The following is a 23352-nucleotide window of genomic DNA, read 5'->3' on the forward strand; positions in this document are numbered from 1 at the left end:
AAGGACATTCCATAAAGATGATGTCTCTCAGCTGGCTCACAAACACCTTCGATTCCCACCAGATGGGCTGGAGAAGTTTGTCTAGCTGTGTAAAAGTACACGATGCCCTGATAATACTACATAGCAAACAGGATAGTCCCTGTGTGAAGGCAATGAGGCCACTTTTACTGCTATCATCCACTTTGATAGTTTGATGAAATCTCCCTCAAACTCCAGGCCGACTGTGCAAATGGCTCATCTTGACATTTAGGCTATTCAGCAAAGCTCTTTCTTCAGTGTCTGGAGCCTATTGATTACCCTCACACTCTAATTGAAGTAGATGGAGAGTGCAAGTTGCTCTTGTGCAAATGGCCCACTATTTACAACACATAGCTCTGACAGCAGCAGCCTCATTCACCCAAACCGTCTCCATGTGGCTCTCACCAGCAGACCTGAACCTGTTAATAAAGACCCAGTGGGCTCATTTTAAGAGCAGCTCACTCAGGTCCCGATCTGCTGCCGGACTCAAAAGAGAGGTCTTGAAATGATGCTAATGTCCTTCTTTGTGTTGCCTTTATTATGGCCTGTGAGGACTGTGGAGAGACGGCTGCTTCATTGTATGAAAAAGATGTCAAATTATTCATTTTACTTGGTTTTGCTGCAAGCCTACATTACGCAGCAGTGTTTGGGAACAATTGTTATTTCTATTGTCATTTTCAATTGGCCGTGAACACTTTATTCAAATGGATGTGGTAATTATAGACGGCTCATTCTTCTGTTACATAGCAGCAGCAGGGGTTAGAGAGGACAAAATCATGAGGTTACATAAGACATTTTAAATCTTTAACGTTGTCGTGCAGCATTGTATGTGAACTCGATGACATCCTCTTCTATTTAAACCTGCAGTCATATGACAGCACCAACCGAGGTGACTGTTTCATGACACTTCATCTCTAGAAACATATCTGCATAGAAACACACAGAATCTAACCAATTACATTTGACCAAAGGAGGTGTGTTTGCTCAAAAACATTATTGAAACCATTGGTTATGACCCGAGAATGAGTTTGTTTTTTTATTATCCTTTTTTAACCCCTCAAGTGATAAACTATGTTGGCTAAAATGACTATTTTGGTAAATGTCATTAATTACAGTTGTCATTCATCAATTTTAAACTACAATTTAACTCAATTATTTACACAATCTTCTTCTGTCAGTTCTTCCAAAACAAATTTTCTTTGTCTAACTGAATGTTTGAGTGACTTAATATTACTGTATGCTTGCATTTTAACACCAAAAAATGCAAGAAAGGTGGAGAAAACCTGTCAAAAAATGTTTTTCTTTTTAACATTGTTTTCTAAAATTTCCAAACTTGTAGATTAACATGCAAAAAACAGATTTCCTTCATCCCCCTTTTTTATTTTCCACGAGTCTTTGACTTGAAAATGTCAAGTCATTGAATTATTGTGTTTTAGTTATGATGCAAATACAGAAAATGTCACTTGTATTACATTTGTAAATGATTAAACTTCTGATAAAAATCCTACTGAGGAAACAGTTGATCAACTGCAATTCACACAGCATTATCGTCATAGGCTAAAGGTGGAATAGTAACCAATATCACTAATGGGGCAAATTTCACTGCCTGACTCATCAAGTCCCATGAGGTTTTGTTGTTTATTTGTGGTGTATGCATTAGAAACAGAAATTGGAAAATAGTGGAAAGTCCAGATTGTCTTGATTGTGTCATTGCTTGGCTTTTGTTGTCCTGGGAGTCTCGGGCTACATCTTTGGCTGGCTTTTCTTATACTACGTCACATTGAGATGAACCAAGGCCTGAGGATGAAGCGCAATGGTCCCACAAATGTGTCCATCTGCATACGTGTTTTCCATTTGCACAGTGAATGGAAAGGAGTCTTCACATACCACAAACCTGCAACTGTTTAGTACTTCAAAATCACAACTGCACATTACTGGATGTGGATGATGTATGTCGGTCAATTGCTTATTTGTTGACAAATGAGTCGGAATAGGGAGGGAGTTCACCGGGAAATGGAAAAACACATGGAAAAACCATAAAAGACCAAAAATACTACATGGAAACTACAAACAGTGGCTGCAGTGGACACTTGTCATTGTTTTTAGCACTCGATTTCACTTTAGCTTTTTGTATGTTAGAACACACTTCTCTGCCATTGGCTGCAGTGTATTGTACCAAATATTGTATACACTGCCTCCACTGACAACAAAAACTCTCTGCAGACAGACTACCCCCACTCAACCCTAAAACAAGCATTCGTCAGCAGACGAACTGAGAGGTTCCAGGTTGAATGTGAGAAGAGGTCAGAGGGCTGGTGCACTATGAAGCAACATTAATTGGTTTGTGAAATCTGTTGAGCTTACAGCCAGCTTTCTAACGTCATGACTAGGGATTGTGAACCGATTCTTGTAGAGAACCAGTTGTCAGTAACTCAATTCCTTGGTATTATTGGTCCGCCTGCATATCAATTCCACTCATCAGTTCGACCTGCACTTGCACTACAACCAGCTGATAACTTTTATTTTTATTGCACAATGCATTTGTTTATCTGAATACTGTTTATTCAGATAAACTTTTTCAGTAGCGGATGTCAATATTAAACATGGCTAAAATTTGAAATAAAGTTTCTAGTCTTAGCTTTATATAATCTTACAAAAAAGGAGGAGATTCCGAATATAGTCATCTCAGTAATTAAAGACCCAGCTACCTGCTTTTCAAGCCTTCTTTTACCAAGGAGAAGTAATTGAAATGGCTGGTTTCAGATGAAGTCTGAACTCCACCAAGGCCCACTGAAGGAAAATATAAATCACTGTGATAAATGTGAAGTGTGAATCATTCAACACTACTCTAGTAGAGTCTAAGAATAAAAATACAGAGCTGGAATGAAAATATTAGGTCCCCTTTAACATCAAATAGACTCATTCCTGTTGTTAACATATAAATACACAGAGTAAGCCAATAATTCTACAGTCACCTCTAAATAAAGGGTAAAATAGAATTTTAATGAAGTCTCTACTTGGAGTGATGCTTCAAAGAGTTTGCACAGCGAGTTAGCAAAATGACAGCCAATTAACCGAAAGGCCCGGGCACCTGCTGCGGCACAACCTGCACTTTTATCACCCGGACACCGCTGAGCCCAGTCAGCACGCAGCTCATCAAGGCGTCTCTTAAGAGCTCAAAATGAAATTTATGGCACGTTAAAGGCCCCGCACGGTCAGGCTCACACTAGGTTCTGCTATTTGTGAACCATGCATCCATAAAACGAGTTGGTTACAGACTCGCTCCTCTCTACACATACAGTCAGTGACAAGAAAAACTAATGTGTGATGAATATAGTAGAAAAAGGAATCCATTTAAGAGGACTATACTCAGTGGAAATGTACCTGGAGAGAACCCACGCAAACATGAAGAGAACATGCAAACTCCACGCAGAAAGATGGGCCTGATAGTGGAATTGAACTCAGGACCGTCTTGCTGTGAGGCAACAATGCTAACCACCATGCTGCCCCCTTTTTTTCTTTCCTTTTTTTTTTTTATACCAGTATTGTAATATTACATGTGTAGTATGCATGTGCACAATTGCTTTTTAATGGCAGAGACTGACATAAATTACTTAATTTAGAAAAGCTTGAGACTTTTAATTCAAACTAAAAATACTCTTCTGCAAAGTTTATATTATTTCTGTGAATCTAAGGGGTTTTAATGTTGTTAGTGCAAAATATGGCTGCACAAAATGTTCTTAATAAACCTATTACTGTTGCAGTACTTGATACAGGGGTGTCAAATGAGCAGCCCAGTTTTCATAACTAGCTCACCAAGGGGCAAACTTAATAATTATTTCAGCAAACGTTTTCAAATTGCAAACAAATATGGTTTAAAACTGTTTCTGTCACTGCCTACGCACACGGTTGTTGAATTTAACTGCACCTATGAAATGAAATTATTTGCTTGGATTATGTTTTTGCTCCGTGAACGTTATAACATAAATATCATCCCATAAAATTACTTCTGTGCCTTTAAAAATGTATGTAAAAACATTGCTATAATTCCTAAACAGGTAATCCATTACTTTTGTTAAATTCCTTGAGTTAAAGCCGAGAGTCTGCATCCCTTTCACGTCTTTATTGTTTTATTTTAAAGACCCTGTGGTGGTGGCAAACTTACAAAGATTGTGAAAAGAGTCCCTTTGTCTTTAAAAAAAAAAAGGGTCATGTGAAAAGTGAAATTTTCACAGGAGTTGTGCAATCCTGCAAAAAACAAAATGCTCCCCACGATACAAGTTACTGCCATCTTTAGCAGCAACAACTTGAAGTACTGGTTTTCTCCCTGACTTTATCAGTCTCTCACATTGCTGTGGAGGAATTTTGGCCCACCCTTCTTAACAGCGTGGCTTCAGTTCAGTCAAGTTTGCATTTGGCATTCACTTATATGCAGCTCTCTTTAAGGTCATTTCAGTCAGGTTAAGGTCGGGACTTGGACTGGTTCATTGCAACAGTGTGATTCCTTTCTTTTTCGGCCAATCAGCTGTAGTTTTGCTGCTGTGCTTGGGACTGTTGTCCTGTTGCAAGACCCAATTTCAACAAAGTACTAACTGTCAGACAGATGGCCTCACATCTGACTCTAAATACTTTGTTATACAGAGGAGTTCGTGGTTACCTCGGTGACTGCAAGGTGTTCGGGTCCTGCAGCTACAAAACAATGCTAAATCATCACCCATCCACTTGGCTTTTGCAGTTTCTCTGAGCATTGGATGGTGCGACAGTGGTATGAATTTGCTCATACCTGAATACTCCAGACCAGCAAACAGCCAAACCTCTGCCTTTATAGAGTTGTTCACTGTTGCTGATAATCAGTTATTCAAGTGCATTTGTTTAGCGACCCCATGTTGCTACTTGCCCTCATAATTCCCATGGAACCAGTAAGAGTGTACTTAGTTTTTCACAGAAGTGCAAAGAGTGCTGTGAAAAGTTTTTTCCCCAATGACTGTATTCCAAAGAAAATTGATGGCATAGCCAATAACTCAAGGGTTTTTTGAGGAGATGAAAACAGATGCACACAAAAGTGGACAACGAACACACATGCAGAGATAAAACTACAATAAACTTCCAACAGCCTCTTCCTGCTGATCTCTGTCAAGCTGAATAATACACTAACTTGTCCATTCAGCCCTGAAGCTGTGTGCCAAGTCGGCAGGTAAAACCACTGCTGGTCACTCTGCGGCAGGCATCATGGAATACCCTCCAGGTCTTGGCAGCCAATCAGAGCAGAGCAGTGCTTTTTACATGGGCCTGGTTCCCACTTGTAGGAGACGGCTAAAAATAATGCAGTGCGTGTCATTCTTTTGCACGACACTGAGATGAGTGCTCAACCCACAGGAGATGGGCAGATATCCAAAATTTATCAATGAATGAGGTAGCTGAGAAGAATATGTGGCTATTTGTGGTTGTCCTCACAGGGAAAGGAGAACAGAAAGATCTGGAGGAGATACAGACCTGTGGGAGAGATACTGACTCCTGCATCTGTGCACTTGTTTATTCATAGTCACAGCAGCCGGTACCCAGAACCCAGCGAGAGGATGCCAAAGAGCAGATGGCCTCCAAATGATTTTCCAACAGTCTAAGTTAACAAATGATATGCATATTAACAAATCAAAAGAAACTGCTACCAATTGAGAAGCCAAAAATGTTTCTGTCTAAAACTTTTCAGTTTCATGCTGGTAAAATTATATTAACAGCCAACAATCACAAACTACCTGTGTGTGAAAATAATCACAAATTCCAAGTTCACATTCTGCTCTCATTAGCATCACATGCAGTTTACGTCACCTAATGCCATGTAAGGTTTTTGTGTGCCTGGATGAACTGAAGTAAAAGTTCACACTGTACATTTTTCATACTGGTAAATCCCAAGACTAAGCCACTAGACATGAAAATGCCTCGAGCAAAATGTGGGACTCTGCTTCATCATCACACAGGTGGAATTATGCACCAAGCAAACACACATCTGGTCCGAATACGCTGGAGTCGATAAAGCCTGTCAACTGCCCATCACAAGCAAAGAAGGGTAGGTTGGGTTAAGCTTATTTCTTCTTAACAAATCCACCATTTCCAGTTGCATATTTTTATTCTTGTAATCTGTTGGAACTGCCTGGCATGAGTCAGTCCTTATAGGACCTGTACTAGGCTTTGGGTGATAAAACCATCATGATGTTATCGCAAAATAACTTTTCTCCTATAGAAATATGAGATAGGTTCAATATAAAGTCGACAGAACCTATATTCCCTGTTTTGACAGATGACACGAAAAGCCAACAACAATGAGAATAGCCCTGAACAGAACCAATCGTGTTGTTGGAATAGATTTGGAGCCAACTCGGATTAGGTTGACGCACACAGCGTTGGTGGAGCAGCCACTTATGCTGCTGTTTGGGCTACTGTCGCCGTACACACCGGTACACATATTACATGTACGAGTGTGAGCGACAAAAGAAAATGACAAAAGAGAATGCTAATGAAAACTCAGGGGACAGCTTTAGCGAACACGACACCCCAACGGACACAGACCGAGACTCAAAAGACAAGGACACTGTTACAAAGAGGGTCCAGGGAATATGGTAGTGTGAAGAGATTTGGGAGATTTAAAGACCGACTGTAAACTGTCAAAATAGGGCTGTGCGATATGACCAAAATCTCATATCCTGATATAAGACATTTATCGTCGTGACAACGATATAAATCACAAAAAATTTTTATTTTCTGTAAATTCTGTGAATCTCAGGCAAGTCGACTTGTGTGAAGTTTTTCCAGCTGGGCGTCCTGTACCTGGAGTCGAGTGTTTTAACGAATGCATGAAACTATACATTTTTAGCCATAGGTTGTAACGTCCGCCGTTTTCTTTGTATTTGTTACACGGCGTGCTGCGGGGAAAAGCTTGCTCTAACGTTTGATTCTAAGGTTTATGTTTTAGCACCTGACGGCTCTTTTTTGCTTCTCATCCGTAAATACTCTGCATGCTCTTTCATGTGATTCAGTTTATTTTGAAAAGTCTCAACAGGATCTTAGCTTTATACTGAAAGGTTTACGTGGAAAACAAACAAGCGGACAGTGGAGACGTGATGGTTTTACCGTCATTGTTGCTAACGACAACACGTAAAAACAGGCGCTTGTCTGTCCGTAGTGTGGTTATATTAAATATAAGAGAAAGAGAGAACTTTAAGAAATTAATAAAGCCACTACAGTGACCATCAAAACAATGAAAAAATATTGCTGTAAACAGTTTATTAAACAATAGCGTAATAGGAAACAATAGACGTTTTTATATCGTCATCCGATATATATCGTTATATTGAACAGCCCTATGTCAAAAGCAATAAATTCAATAAATGGAAGGTGCTGTGAATCTTTTTTAACACCTGAACCGATGCTTTCCTTTAGAGCGCACACAATGCAAGACTTTTCACTTCCAGACTACTGTACCATGCATTGCAACAAGGAAACGCAGTGACATCACAACTGCAAAAATGTCAGATTTAAGCAGCTGATTGAACTAACTAATCGTCGTCACCAACTCCATAGCCACTAACATTTCCCTCTGACGGCTTTTTCCAGGTGCAGAGTGTAGAGAGAGAGAGACAAACAGCTACCACAACGCATCCATGGACGAACCTCACTGCTCACTTCACTGTGATAGTACTGCCCTTTGCAATAAATATTCATTTATTTATTCTTTTAAGTGAACCACGGCTGAGTGAATATATGAGGTTATGTTTGTTTACATTTAAAGGTTTTTTTGAATTTGTACTGTGGATATTTTTTTGATATTTTATTTTAGTTTTCCACATTTAGTTAGCATTCTTCTTAACCACTTAAATTTAAAATATAGTTATACAATTTTTCTACAGCATGTTTATTATCTTGTTTTCTTCACTTAGGAGTAAAAGGGAGCCTTTAAGCTTGACAATGATACAGTGATTTAAATGTATATTGTCATATATCTATACTGGTCAACTTTAGGTGTCGCAAAGCAGCTCATCTTCCATCTGAAACAAGCCACTTTAAGGCCACTCCCCCTTTAAGCCAATTCTCTTCTGATTTGTTTCTGTTTATACGAGGCAGCCAATCAGAAGAAAGCTGGTTGTTTCAAACAGGATTCTCTGAAGCTACATCATTATTTTGAGATCACAGATCGGCACTGTGGCAGTCTCAGGAATCTGTGCAGTATTGATTATTTCTACAATGCCTGTCACATGAACTACACCTGCAGAAAAAAAAGGGACTATGGACGGGACATCCATTTACCAATACCTCTGAATAATGGATGAAGATGCTTTCAGACTCAAAGGCTGAGTCTCCCGTGCACACACAAAGCACTCAGAAAGCCATTTCAGCTCCTATGCAGCCTAATGAGGCATTTGACTTTACTAAAAGCAACAGCAACAACAACAATACGGCTACATACACAGCAATAACACAATCCCGTGTCCACCTAGGTGTGACACCAGCTTGGAGGTATATAACTCTTTGGTGTTTGTGATTGCCTTGGGAAAGAACACAGAAGTCATATTTCTGCTGTTTGCGGCCAGAGGGCTTCAGAAAGACCAACAGGACGTTTTAATGATTAAATTAGATTTCATTCTCAGAAGGCAGAGAGCAGCTGGAGGCTGCAGAAATGAAACTGTTTTACCCCGTATCCTGTCAGAAAACCAGGACACTGCTTTCATTTCCAGTCATTCACACATCTCTAGTGAAACTTGGTTCACTACATCATTTTTAAAAAGTCCTACTTATGTTATATATCAAGGATGAATCTCATTCTAAACTGAAAGGCTCGCCTCTCAATGGGGGTAACATCTGCAGTTAAATGATCAGCATGACGTGTGGTTGTTGGGAAATCAGAAACACACCCAAATTTCTGGTCAACTTGTTAGATAAGAACTATAGCAGATGTAATAAAAGATGGACATAACTTAAAGGTATAAAGATTGAAGCCAATGAGGAAGAGCCTTAAATCTGCATTCTTCCTAATCGTCAGCAGTGGGCACTTTCTCTGATCGCACGTAAGAAAATGTTCCTTCAAACTGGTTGCAAGGCTTAACAAGGCTTCATATGAATATAAATATAGTCAAAAATCATAAAGATGTGTGACATGTTCTGCATTGTGCAAACATTTTAGAGTAGACTATGATGAATAAAATTGACTGTGAGGATTTAAACCGGTGGCAGACTGTCAAAAGAGGGCGCTATGGTGCCGCCCCCATAAAAATATTGCAAGGAAAAAAATCCACCACAAACAAAAAATTAAATGTGCCTGCCAGAATCTGTTGCGAATTTTCTTTTTCTTTTTTTTAATTGTAAAAAATTTAAGAAGTGTTAAACTGTTTCTTGCTTTTTTCTCTCACCTGTAAGATGCTTTATTATCTGACTCGTCACACCAAATTGCGCCCCACCCCAAACACATTTTTAACCATGAGCTGCCACTGATCCAACTGTTTGCATACTCTTAATTATCACATACCGCATTTTCATTACCCAGGTGTCCATATCACCACCTGTTAATGGAAGTACGAGGAAAACGGGAATATATTTAGCTCATACTGGCCAAAGTGCAGATGTTTTAACATCATTTGATGTCCTGACAATGAAATATGCAGCTGTTTTTATCACCTGGAATAAATTATTCTATACTCGACATTCTATATGTTTTCCAAGACAAGTAATACAATCAGGAACACACTTAGTGTTTAAAGCTCCTTTCCCTGACTCTGGCAAATGTCCAAACGGGTAATTCCGTATTAAATTAAGCAAACGTGAAAAGACCCACCTGACTCCTTTAAAATTACCTGATTCTGAATATATTAAAAACTAGTTTTGACACAGAAGGAATGACAGCTTGAAGATGAGCCTGGTATCCAAATGTAAGAAACCAAAAGCACTTGTTTTGATCAGCCTCCTCCACTCATAAAGCTTTCAAGTGAACCAAAAATGCACTTTCTTAAGTTTTCTCCAGTGAATTACCAAAAACAGATCCAACATCAAGGGTAGTGATGCTTGTTTGTCATATTTGTATTTAATTAATGATCATTTAGAAGTCATTCGTTCAAATTTTTATCGCAATTAATTGCAAATGTAAAAGTGAAATGAGGTCAAAGTGGTACGCAGGGGTTAAAGAATGTAGGACACAGCTTTTTTTGCTGGCTCAGAACCAGCAGTTTGTAACAAAATGTAGCTTTGATATTTGAAAACTGAGCACAGCAAAGAAATGCTGACTCAGGGCTAATCACAGGCTATGAAATTCGAGTCAGATTTACCTGCAGTAGAAACAAAACAAGCATTGAAGCCAGTGTGTTTCAGATCAAGGATTGCCTTTGCAAAAAAAAAAAAAAGAAAAAAAAAACAGAGAGAGAGAGACAGAGAGAGAGAAAAGACTTGAAACTAGGTCTGAAGACAGCTTCCTGTCCATGAACAGAAAGACAAAGTGAGTTCTGCAGAGGGATGTGGAAAGGGAGAAAGATAAAGGATAAATACAACAACACATAGTAATACTGTAGCTAATATGCAAAGATAGGTACCAAATAATCATAAAAACACTGCTTGGAATATTTTAATTACTTACACCTTTCTGTAAACTGGCTGGAACCAGTTTTACTCAGCAGTCTGTGTTACCGTCATTATAAGACTCAAATATGCTTTGTAGCTCCATACAGACTTTTTAAGCAAAAATTGCTCAAAAATGGCTTATTTGGTAGTAAAGGTTGCGACACCTGCTATAGACAAATTACAAAACTTAGTTAAAAAAGAAGATTATGGCTATCTGTTCAGCTCGTCAACACTAGACCTAAACACTAGACCCAAACTCCCTAGAAGCTTTGGGAGATGATTATGATTTTTTTGAGTTCTTTCTTCCTGTTTTTTGTAACATTTAAGTTTTTGGGTCCCTATTTTGACATTGTTGTTGGTCTAATCTCCCCGGTGTTTTTTGCTGATTCATTCCCTGGCTTCCTGTGTTCACATTTGGATGTCTGTTTGTTCCCTGCCTGTATTTTTTGACATTTGCAACAACTCATTAAAGGTTTGCTTTTCACCTTTTTTGTGTTCCTCGTGTCCTGCTTTTCTGATCCTCTCCACACCCATTTATGTCAGTTTTACTGTTTGGGTTTTTTGGGGGTTTTTACGATTTTTTTAGGGCTGGGTTTCTGCATTGCCTTCCTCTGCAAGTTGTCTTGCAGTGATTCATTTCTTTGCCCGCTGAGTTAGATTTAATGCTCCCTACTATGTTAAACTGCAGTGATGAATGTTCAGCTTGCCTCCACTCTATAAATCCCTGCAGGACCTTCTGCATGTTGCTCACACTGGCATCTCAATGAGACAATATATTCCTGCAGTCACATCTACTATATTAATCAGTGCTTGAAAACATTTGTTATTCTAGAATTGATAAAAAGGTTTAAAAACCCCATTAGTCAAAGAGGGAAAAAAAACCCACCACACCTTGCATCCCTTTAGCGCAGGTCAAATGAAAGCTTCAGCAGGATGCATTCAGCCCCATGATGAGGACTCATCTGGGATGCTGGAGAAAGGGTAAACACCGATGGAGACCTGCTGAACTCAGTCAAGTGTCACACCCCATGCCGGGTAAATGACAGCCTTCCTCCACAGCGGGAATTTTATTCACCGAGCCGTTCTGTTTGAGCAACTGGGATTAAGTTGAAATGGGATTCTCTGCCTTTCTCCTTCAAAAGATCTCACATTAAGCAAGAACCCAATCTGTCTCTAAGACACACAATTTAGAGAGAACAGTCTGAAAACAGCTTCTCTGCCTGAATAATGTCAGGCACTTTCAAATGTTCCTGGATCCTTGTTAAACTTGATCTCTAATACAACAGGGTAAGACGTTAGATTTGTAGAAGAGCAGCACCCACGCCCGCCGCTTTATCTTTGTAAAAGTGTGTCGTCAGATACATCCTAAATCTTCCCCTCACACACTAAGAGGGTGAACTGAATCAGACACTTTCTTTACATCACTGCATGGGCAGCACACACATTTGTTTTATTCTGGGCAGAGTGAATAAGTGAGGCGGTGCTTTTCCCATGGGCCTGTGAGAACACACCCGCTCAGCTGTGCAGCATAAGTACTGTACACAGAGCTACCATTGCTCTGCTTGGTATTCTCTGACTGCAAACCAACCACTGCAGAACTGAAAACACTTAGACAAACATTAAAATTACAGTTTGGAACACAAAAAACAGCTATCAACATAATATCAGACCCCTAATTATTTTTATTATTCTTTTTGAAACATTATGGTATGCACTTACAAATGTGTTGCAGCAGACATAAGCACTTAAGACAATGCTGGTTAGGCAAGGTGAACAATGTCTGAGCGGCAAAAACAGCACTTGCATCATCGTCAGTATAAAGGTGGGTCTGAAAAATGAGACCTGCCTCTTTTCTTTTTTTTTACCATGGTCACCAGGGGCACCTCTCCTTAGGGTTGTGTAGAAGTCTATGGGCAGACGATGGTTGGTCCAGGAAGAGTGCAAAAACTTAAAATATTTTCAGATAGAGTGGAAGTCACAGATTGAAGAGTTTCAGCACAGAAAAGACAGCAAGCACATGAAATGAAATGTAAATTTCAGTCAGGTCCATGCAACTTGGAAAGGTGTGTTGGTCATTCAAGGCGTAGTTCACATGGATGAAGGGATTTGATAGATAGGCACCAAAGATTAGTGTCACATCTCAGTTTCTAAAAAAATGCTTGACATCATTACAATTTCCATCTCTACTTCTCAGTCATGGCGTAGACTAATGGCCAGAGAAGTGTTTTTGTGGAACATAAAAACGATACATTAAAGTTGTCCCGTGCTGGCTAAATGAACTCTGTCTCACTCTAGTAAAGGTCAGAGAAAAATGCAAGAAGATTATTTTAGGAGAAATTCTGCCTCAATTGTATCCAGCAGTAAAAGTAAAATGTTGTATTGTCGTCACCCTGCCAGGCGGGCAGACAGCACAAACACCCAAGTTTGTGAATGTGATAACTCAAGAAGCTCACCTAGGATTTTTAAATTGTTACCACAGATGCATCTACTGGGAGGTTGAGGTGTAGCAATGGCAGCCACTATTATTTTGTTGTTGGTTTTTTTTATATATATATAATTTCTTGCAGTGTTTTTAATATAAATACAAGAATGTGGTTCAGTTTCACTTTGTCAAAGTGGTTTTCTATCTTTTTTCATTATCCGTCCATCCAGCCATCCATTCTTTTCTGCTTATCCATTTCAGGGTTGTCAGTTTTGACCCAGTATATGAAGTTTTCATGTTTTGGTTTGATTTTGTATTTTTTTGTTATCTTCTTGATCTATTTGAGGATGATGTTCTATGTTCCAGCTTATTCTGGTTTATTTTTAGTTCTGCCCGTGTTAAGTCTGTGTTTCCTAGTCTGCGTCCTTATGTATTGTTTCCTGTTTTATTTTGAAGGATTGTGTCTTATATCAGTGTTTCCAGCTTTGCTCCTCCTGTCTCGTTATCCCCAATTTCTCCCAGCTGTGTCTCCCTCCTGTTACCCATTCCCTGATTACCACCCTGTGTATATTAGCCCTGTGTTTTCCTCAACCCAATAAAAGCTGTGGTTTTGAGTTACATTTTGTCTTGGAGTCCTGCATTTGGATCCACATTTCCACCTGCCTGCACACAGAGCCCTGACAATATGGTGAGAGAATATATATTTGGATACAGAGTGCCATCACTTTCTCATTTTATCCTATAAATTTGGTCATTTGTGTATGAATTCCTGAGTCATGTCCATAAACATTTTTTCTAAGGGAACATGTCTTCTTTTGAAAATCTAGCCAGTTCATTCTTGAGTGAGCATTTGTGCCACATATGAAGAAATTCCCTGAAGGTGCTATACGAGTGAGACAGAAGAACCACATAAAACCATATGCCCTCCGTCATGGTTATCACCAGAATGAAAGCCTAAAACAGGTAATGAGGCCCAGCTGCTTGGAATATAAAAAAATAACAGTCTGCATTGTTGCCCTAAAGCCACAGATAAAGGGACTAACTTAGACTATTAATGGCCAGCTGAACCGATCAATAGCAGATCAAAGCTATCAGGGAGTCATTTCCCTCAATCCGTAAGAGAAGAGCACTTTCTGGGAAGATGCAATTAGATGTGAAATGAAAGAAGAGCAGCTATCTTTAGATGGAGGTAGATTGGCAGATACTACAGCAAACACAGATGCTACTCAGGGAATGAAGACTAGACAAAATGCCAGTGTTGAACAGCCAATCTGCAGTTCCTCAATCATAGAAAACGCTACAAGCTCAGTCTCCAGCTACTCATTTTTAATGATTCACTTTTAGAATAGGAGGCGGTGGGAGAGGCTGAAATCCCAAAACAGCAGCTCCTCTTTACATTTAAAGACTCCAGAGATTTAAAGCTGTATTTATCCTTTACATTCTTTTAGTTAATGACAGTTTTAGTCAAATTAGTGAATCTCAAAGGAGATGAGTTAAATCAAACCCAGCGGGACCTCGCCTGTTCTGTTCTACCCATCACTCACTTGAGGCCGTCTAGTCTTACACACTCTTGCACAACGTGAAAGATTGTTTTGACTAACTTTGGAGATGGCAGTGGATTTAAAGTTGTCTAGGAATGACTTTTGCAATACTAATGAAACATGTTTGTAGATGAAGCATCAAATTATCTTTCAAAACAAACTAATGTGGATCATCTGGTCTCAGGTGTTGTTTTTGCAGAAGGTGGGTTTGTCTCTGTTCATCTAGAACTCAGTAAGATTTTTGACTGAACACAATGTAACCTCCATCGTTTCAGTTTTATTGTCTTTATCTTCACTAAGCCCCCAAAACAGAGCCACAGTTTTCTGGCTCCATTCAATTCTAAAGTTGTAGCAATGCTCCATGTTTGTAGAAATCTATAAGTCAGAAGATGATCTCTGGTATCTATGAATTTTACATTTTTAAACTTACTTTCTTTCAGATGCTCAACAAATTATCACACAGCCCCAGTAACAGGTCAAATGGGAATATGAAATTTGACACTGGTTTATAGAATCAGTAAAAACTAAGCAAGCCTGTCATTTCTAAGTATATTGAAATATTGATTTTAAGAAGGTGACTGGCACCTTCCTTTCTTCTGGAGCTCTATTTTAAACTCAAAGCACTGCAGTGCAGAAAGCAGAGTGAGCTATAACTACTCAGAAGTGAAGATTTCTGAACAGGGAAGTTACTTTTAATCACCTGTAGGTGTTTTCTTTCATTTATTTATTTAGTTTTCCCATGAGTCAACTTCACTCCCACCACTGAAAATTCAATAGATTAACTATTCCTACTATTAGACCGGCAGGGGTATTTTGCAGCTTGAAATTACGGTGCTAAAGCCGGATAAATATAGATTATTTGTGTTTGCAAAGGTGTTACATAAAGTTTTAAGGAGCTGGAACATTTGTGACGACAGGAATACAACAAACAAGTCGACCCACGCTAAAAGCACACACATTCTCCACATATTTCATCTACCACCTCCTCTGATTCACAAAGCGAGCATTTCCCATCAGCTGATAAATGTATGAAACCCGGATTTGCCAACGTTTGAATCAGCTCTGAGGCCATTTACTGCATGGCTACCATTTACATTCAAATGTTTTATATTCTCTATACTCCTGACAAGAATGAGCCTCTTGCATATTTTACCTTTATAGTATTTATGGCATACAGTAAAAATCTTTCCTACCATAAATGTCTCTGTCTGCTTCCATAGATTTTCAAGTTTTTTTGCAGGAATGGTACCAATTTTATGGCGAGGACAATGAAAAGTTGTGTAACATACGTTTTTTTCACATCATTAGTGCAATTCTAATCACTACATTTGCTCACTCAAATTTTTTAAAAATATTCAAACATCTACAAACCAGATGTTTATTCAGATTTACTTTGAAATTGAAGCATGGCAACAACAAAGGATGAAAAACAGCGTGACTATGATGACTTGAATGTAGTCTGTTGTTGAAAAAAAGCACCACAGAGTCAGCAGCTGATTTATATTTTTGTGTTAAAATGATATCAGCAGACTGTAACACATAATTCACTCAAATGTGCACTATTGAAAGAAGCAACAGAGAAGGATGTACAAAATAAATGTCATTTGCTCATATAGTTCATGTTCTTTACTAAATTTACTAAAAATGTTGAAAGGAATGACATAAGAAACATTTTAGAAGAAAATGTTCTTATAAGAACACTTTTAGAATATCATATCATGGATAAAGGAAAAAGTATAGATAGGATAAACACCAAAAGAGGCATTAGAAAAGTATTCCTGCATAGAATAATTAAGAAATTGGTTAATGAAATTCCCCATTTGTTCACATTAAGGTCAAGTGGTTGAGTGTTAAAGGTACACAAAATCAGAAATAATAAATATTTAAAAATACCATGAAATTGGTGCAAATAGAAGCCATCAAACCAAGAACAGGAGCCAAAACTGAGCCACAGGCAATAAAGCTAAAAAAAACATTACAGTGGTTTGACTTGCCTGTTCTTGCTACAGACTTTTTTGCACTACCTTCTGCTTGTCATTGTGCAGAGTATGCACAACAAGCTGTATGTTATTGACACGTGTGAAATACACGGTTTGTGGTTTCAGAACCTGAAAGTGAGAAATTGTTGGCTGGTGTACAGCAGTCTGTTGTGAGCCTAACCCCAGAGTTTCATTTGCTCAGAAAGCTGTTTCCTCGAGACATACTGATTGATGCATTAGACAACTAACTGAGCCCTACTTTGGAGCATGTCGGTCCGGTGATTCAGGAGTATTTTGAAGCCAGCGCTGGTTTGTACAGTAGTAATCTCTGTGCAGCAAAGGGTAGAAGATGGCATTTTGATTCAGTGAGCAAAAGCTTATGGCGGCCAAGAGGATGTGTCTTCCAAATATATTCCCATCTGTTTGTCTGGGGTGAAATGAAGCATTCAGCCAGGGGATTAGCTCCAAACAATTGGCTTTTACAAAGTACCATGTAGTATTGCTCCTGTGAAAACACGCCTAAGGCACAATACTCATAGCCCAATAAATGCAGATCAGTAATCTGAGGTGTTCTAACAAATACTTGGTTGATTGCACTCAGGCTGGAACGGGTAAAAAGCGGTTGTCACCAGGAGTGTGGGTGCGCATACTTGGAAACAGCTGATTGGCCTGCTTAAAGCCCTCAGCTTTGTCAAGGAAATCTTTAGCCAACCTTCTTTGTGCACGGAGTGTAGAAAACACCTAAAGAAGTATGGCTTCCTGACAGCTCATTTTACATTCTGCCTCCTGCTTCCACCCACTTAATGTAGAGCCTCCACCTCTCTGACGTTAGAGGATTCTTTTATGAAAAACAGAACATCGTGCCATCTTTCCCTTTATAGACATTTTTCAGCCACGTCCACCATTATGGGGCCTTCACTGTACACAGGGACTCTCAACTCAAAAAGAACATAGGGGGTGTTTTTTTTGTGACATACTTCAGTCCAGTCGTGTATATTAATAAAAGATAGCGGCTGAGCTGACGGGATTCACGCCCGCCTGGGCACCAGCTGCAATTATAGTCGACATGTCAGAGACACGCAGCTCCACCGGAGATGAGGCTGCCGCTGCTGCTGTCTGGATGGTTGACAAATAAAGTCCCCTCGCACTGATAACAGGAACACACTTAACTCCCCAAGAATGGATGTACAGACCTGCTGGGTCTCCAGTGGAATTCAGAATCAGGATTTCTCCTGAATCAGAATGGGTATTTGGGAGGGGGGTCAACATGACTGGTCTCCACATATTAAAAGCAAAGAGTCTATGTTACTGTATTTGACAGAAAACTATTAATTTTTCTTTTATATCTGGCCATTTCATAAAAAATGTCTTTAAAAGTAATTTTATTTAAAAAAAAAAAAAATGATGCCCTTTCATTGGCACACTCTTAAACTTTTTTGAGGGGTAAGAAAACCCAAAGAATGAGACCAACTAAAGTACCTTTAGACCACAACAAAGTTGCTATGTTATGGCAAAAATCTTAATCTAGGCTGCAAAAAAGGGCCATAACAGACATGCTAACATCAGCCAAAAGAAATAGTTGGATTTGATCCTGAAAACTATAATCTCCCCAGCAAGTCCTGGTCTGACCCCTCCAAGACATGCCTGAAACACCTCGCATAGGAAGTCTCCATGAGGTATCCCAGTCAGATGCCCAAACAACCTCAACTGGTTCCTTTTGATGGGAAGGAGCAGATGTTTTACTCTGAGTAGTAAATTGACAGCTTTGCTTTTAAGCTCATCTCTCTCTTTACCACAACAGATCGGTCCCAATCCATCTTCAATCTCACGCACCTTTTCCCCTTACTTAATGAACACAACCACCAGATACCAAAACTCTTCCACTTGGGGCAGTAACTTGCCCAGAGTGGGAGCTCCATGCTCAGTCATTCGTAAAGATGTAATCTTGAAGCCACCAAAGTAGACACCACAGGTCACAGGTCGGGCTATATAGAAGCTAACTTGGTTTTATAACAACTCATTGGCAAAATCTAACTTAAATTAAAATCAGATTAATGATCCAGCACTACTGACAAACCCACATGGCTGTTTTACAAACATTTATCTTGCTAATAAAAGTTTGCAGGAGTCGCCTTAATCACCTGAAAGTGAGCAGTTATTATAGGAAATGCTGAGTCTAAAATCCTTTATTTTGTATCGCAGGAGCTGAACACAAAACCCAGCAAATCCATTGGTGTGCATGTGTAGCATAAAATAAGTTTCACCGCAATAGAGCAAACACAGAGAAATGCTGATAAATGCAGTCTTGCTGTTCGCCAGTGAGTAAACACCCTACAACGGCATTTATTAAGACCACGTGTTGGTGAGCAATGACTTCAAGCTGTAACAACAAGCTGAACAATTAGGAAATTTAATTACCAAGTGGCCCACTTTGCTTAGGATAAGAAATGTCCTTTATCAATAATTCAGGCCTATTGTTAGTTAGTTTTAGTGTATGTTCATGTACAGGGATTTTTCCTGGCTCAAACAGACCTTCGTTTGTTACCTTACGTTTTAGAAATTTTTTGTGTGCACACTGTAAAAAATAATCTGCAATTCTAACAAACAAACCAGATAAACTGATAAACAGGTAAAACACTTACAGTGAGATGAGATGCAATAGCTAGTAGCTAGTAATAGATAGCTAATAGCTTAAATGCCATTTTTGCTTGCTTGCCTTCAGTAGCCTCTTTTATACACATCTTATTTGAACTATGAATCAATATGGGTTACACAAGCCTCAAATGAAGTTTTATACAGCACACAAAGAGATAAAAATAAAGATTTTATTTGTATTCATGTCTAAAACGAATAAATTTACTGGATAACACATTATGTCTCTCAGTGTGACCATAATTGGAAATGTCAAAAGAATCAGACGGCTTTGTGGTTGGGTAAATACAGACAGTGCACACCCTGATATTATGTTTATCCAGCCAAATAAATCCCCTTTGGCTTGTTGCTTGGCACTTAATGTCATAAAATTGCATAAGAGGAAAAAGCTAACTAGCAGGCGTATGTTTGTACATTTTATATAAACTGCGTCTAATTTACTTTCATTTGCTGACGAAAGCACTGCGAGCCGACTGAGCAGGATGTGCTGTTGGTTTTATAAGCTAAAAAGGGAAATCTAAAGCATCACAATGCTTTGAAATCACTTGTAATTATCATTTTTCTCATTAGGCACACACCGCTGGTGCCTCGTGTAGGACAGTACCAACAAATTCTGGATCCAAGGCACTAGAGAATAGCTGGACTCATAGATGAAAACACTTGTATCAGTTGTTAACAGAGGGGGCTCCTCATAGACTGCATGTAAAGATGGATGCAGAACCTACCAAGCATTGTTTTCTAATGGCCAACAGGGGGCAATTGGCCCTTACCTCACTTTAACTATGACCTAGTTTAACCTCAAGTTATCAGTTTTAGTAGCTAAACGCTTTCCCCCCAGTAAAGATGATATTTGTCAACCTTACCAGTACCCTTAATGACGAGTTTTGACACCTCAGTATATATCAATAAAGATCTGGTTTAGCAACCATTAGAATAGGTTCTGGGTTTTTCCACAGGTAGTATGAGTATGCTGTATAGGCGGAGATCACCCCCACTAATTCCTAAACACCAGTGCTTTTGTTCTGGAAGTAGACCTGAAATATGACAGAAAGTACTCAGTTCAGAAAAGAGAAATAAGGGTTAGCTGTAAAAGGGTCCAACGGAATAGAATTAAAGTGGCTTTCTTTGTTTTTCTCATTCACTGTTTCTTTTATTTATAAAATATATCCGTACATTTTCTTATTTCTAATTTCTAGGAAGAAGTCAAATGAGCTGTTATTGTCACTTTGGACATTAAGTATCTCCATCAAGGCTTTAGTAGAGTTCCACAATGACAGCCTAAATGATTATCATAATATTGAGTTCACGATTATTTACCACAATTATTGATTGTGATTGATGATTTTGCTGAAAAAAATTATCATAAACGTCTCTGCAGACAAGTGAGATGTTTATCCACCTGACTTAAGTGCATCTGCTAGAGCCAAACAAGAATCTTTCACATAATTCATTATACCTGCGTCATGGATGGTAATAAAACTCGACAGCTGTGAGATCCCACTCTGTTTCTCCTCCGTGAGGAGGTAACATCTTTTGTCCGGTTTGCTGACCCTTTCCCAGAAGTCTTCATTACTCACTGTGGTTGCTGGACACACACAAGTGCTGCACAGTCTCGCATCTGAGAAGATGCTGGACGACTTACGTTAGCAATCACTGCATTGTTTTTCTTGGCCTTCATTATTTAGCAGTTGGGAGTGCGTTTTCAGGCAGACAAATAGAATGGAAAGGTGTGTATGTAAATATAAGCATATATTTATCCTTATAGGTTTTGATTTGTTGTTTCTAAAGCCTCAGATAATATATAATAATAAAATGCATAATAGCCTAAGCTTTAAAATGCATTTTTATGTCTAGCATTAGGACTACATATAACATATATACATGTAATTGTACATGTAATTGTTTGTACATTTGTGTTTTTAACGGATTTTTACATAAAATGACTGGATAAAAAATGTTATATTATCTTTCACAGATAAAGACACAGTAAAGACATTACAACCACAAATAGAGAAACTGAAAGTATTTCTTTAGAGCTGCTGAAATAGCTTGGTTCCTTCAGGGTTAAATGACATAATGTCCTATTAGTTAGACACAGTAATAAACATGGCACATTGCTGTAAATGAAGCATTATTCAAGCTAATGCATGATCCCACTGTACTGGGTAATCAATATGACCTGCTGGAGCCCTGAACTGTGACTAATGTGGTTCATTGGGCTGCTCAAGACCATAAAACGACCTGCCCTGCTCAGAAGACAAAACCCAGACATTCAGCTCATGTCTGAGGGAGCTCAGCTGTGTAATCCTGAGGAAAACAACCTCAGACAAGGAGAAGCTTTGGACTCTGATGGTTTAGGATGGGGGGGAAATGTGCTATTTAGTGTGAAATAATAATGACTGAGCAGGTCATCATACACAGACACACAAACTTGGTCTCAGCCTCATCAGGCAGGCAGGCTGGAACAATACCAGGGCAGAGACTGCAGCCACACAAGTTATCTCATCGCCACTGACAACCTGGGTGTGTCTCAGCACACAGGAATATTTGCCAACTTGTACCATCCCCAGCAGCATCAGACCTCAGACCTGAGGCTGGTACAAGCCTCCCTGCATGCATTCAGCCGGCACTCCATCCGAAGAGCTTGTTTCAGGTTTAGTGCTTCAGTTATTTTACTTTTAAACTTAAGAGCCAGAGGGACACAATTCACACACTCCCGACTATTGTGCAAAGCCTCACGGGCTGCTAATTTGATTAAAATCTCCTCCCCACGCTCCGCTCAGACATTTTTTTCTCCTTCCTGGTGCTCAGTTTAAGTCCTAAAACTCCACACAGTCGCCCTGTCACCAGGCTAAATCAAGCTCTGCTTCCTTCTGAAACATGAACTTGCCGACCGGCCCCAGCAGCAGCAGCAGCAGCAGGTGCACCGAGCCACTACACCAACTTCTACAGAGAATTAAAGGCGTCCTTACCACTCTGCTCCCCGAGAAAGACGAGTTTGAATTTTCTTAAAGGATTCCCAAAGTCACTGCCCACGGACATTTTGAAGAGGAGGAAGAAGAGGGGGGGAGTACGGACTAGGTGTAGTTGAGCGCGTTCCCACTCGAGTTCTGAGAAGATGTTGGATGGAAAAGGCGGAGGTGCTGCTTCCCGTTCACTCTCTCTCTTCGTGATGAGGACACACACACACACACATACACTGCTGCTGCACCGCTCCGTGACGCTTTGGCTTTTTTTTCTCCCCTCTTGTGCGCATGCGTGGTACCGTCTTCGTGATATAAAATGACGTCATGGGCCTCGGCGTGTAGAGAAGGTGCTGCCGGGCGCCGCTTTGATGTTTTCAGGGTTCAGCACGAAGTTCGAAGACACTGGCACGCGCTCTGTGCGCGCGCTAATACTTTACAGCACTGCAGCTCTGTGTGGAGCTTTTTCAGAAAACACGTTCTTAAAAAATGTCAAAAAGAAAAAAACTACAGATTTTTTTTGTTTCCTCATTTATAAATTGTTCTACTTTGTTTTATAATTGTTTTATTTTCACTATATGGCTATATGAATGTTTTGCACATTTTACTATTATTGCATTTTAATGAAATGTTTTACCCATGTCATTTTTATTACTGAATTTTATCTCTTTATTTTTTCTATTTAATATACTGTTTTTAATATACTGTTTTGTTTTACCTTGTGTTGTATTTTGCTTTATCTTATCGAGCCATTCTTCACTTATACCCTAAGCTGTTTCAACTAAGGCCTCAAATCAGAAGTACCTGACTCCGTGGTATAATTCTCAAACATGTAGCCTAAAGCAGATGAATCGGAGAGGAAACTTGGAGAGGAAATGGCGTGTCACAAATTTAGAAGATCATCATTTAGCCTGAAGAAATAGTTTGTTGCTTTATAAGAAAGCCTTCTGCAAAGCCAGAACATCTTACTACTCATCACAGTTAATCCAAAATGCTGCAGCAAGAGTACTGACAGGGACTAGAAAGAGAGAGCATATTTGTCCTGTATTGGCTTCCCTTCATTGGCTTCCTGTTAAATCCAGAATTGAATTCAGAATCCTGCTCCTCACATACAAGGTCTTAAATAATCAGCCCCCATCTTATCTTAATGACCTTGTAGTACCATATCACCCTATTAGAGC

The 23352-nt window shown here is 39.3% G+C and overlaps 1 protein-coding gene across 2 annotated transcripts in view; it reads right to left on the reverse strand.

Annotated features, from left to right (window-relative positions):
• The window catches only part of rab6ba (RAB6B, member RAS oncogene family a), a 68433-nt gene extending 45992 nt beyond the window's left edge, over positions 1 to 22441 (reverse strand). For both annotated transcript variants that reach the window (XM_006790427.3, XM_035907481.2), the window contains exon 1: positions 22181 to 22441. In XM_006790427.3, the coding sequence (XP_006790490.2) occupies positions 22181 to 22250 (70 nt within the window). In that variant the 5' untranslated portion in view covers positions 22251 to 22441. The remainder of the gene's footprint in view (positions 1 to 22180) is intronic.
• Between the last annotated feature and the right edge of the window lie 911 nt (positions 22442 to 23352).

This window comes from Neolamprologus brichardi, chromosome 23 (assembly GCF_056152115.1).
Source record: "Neolamprologus brichardi isolate AB-2024 chromosome 23, ASM5615211v1, whole genome shotgun sequence".
Taxonomy (NCBI): domain Eukaryota; kingdom Metazoa; phylum Chordata; class Actinopteri; order Cichliformes; family Cichlidae; genus Neolamprologus; species Neolamprologus brichardi.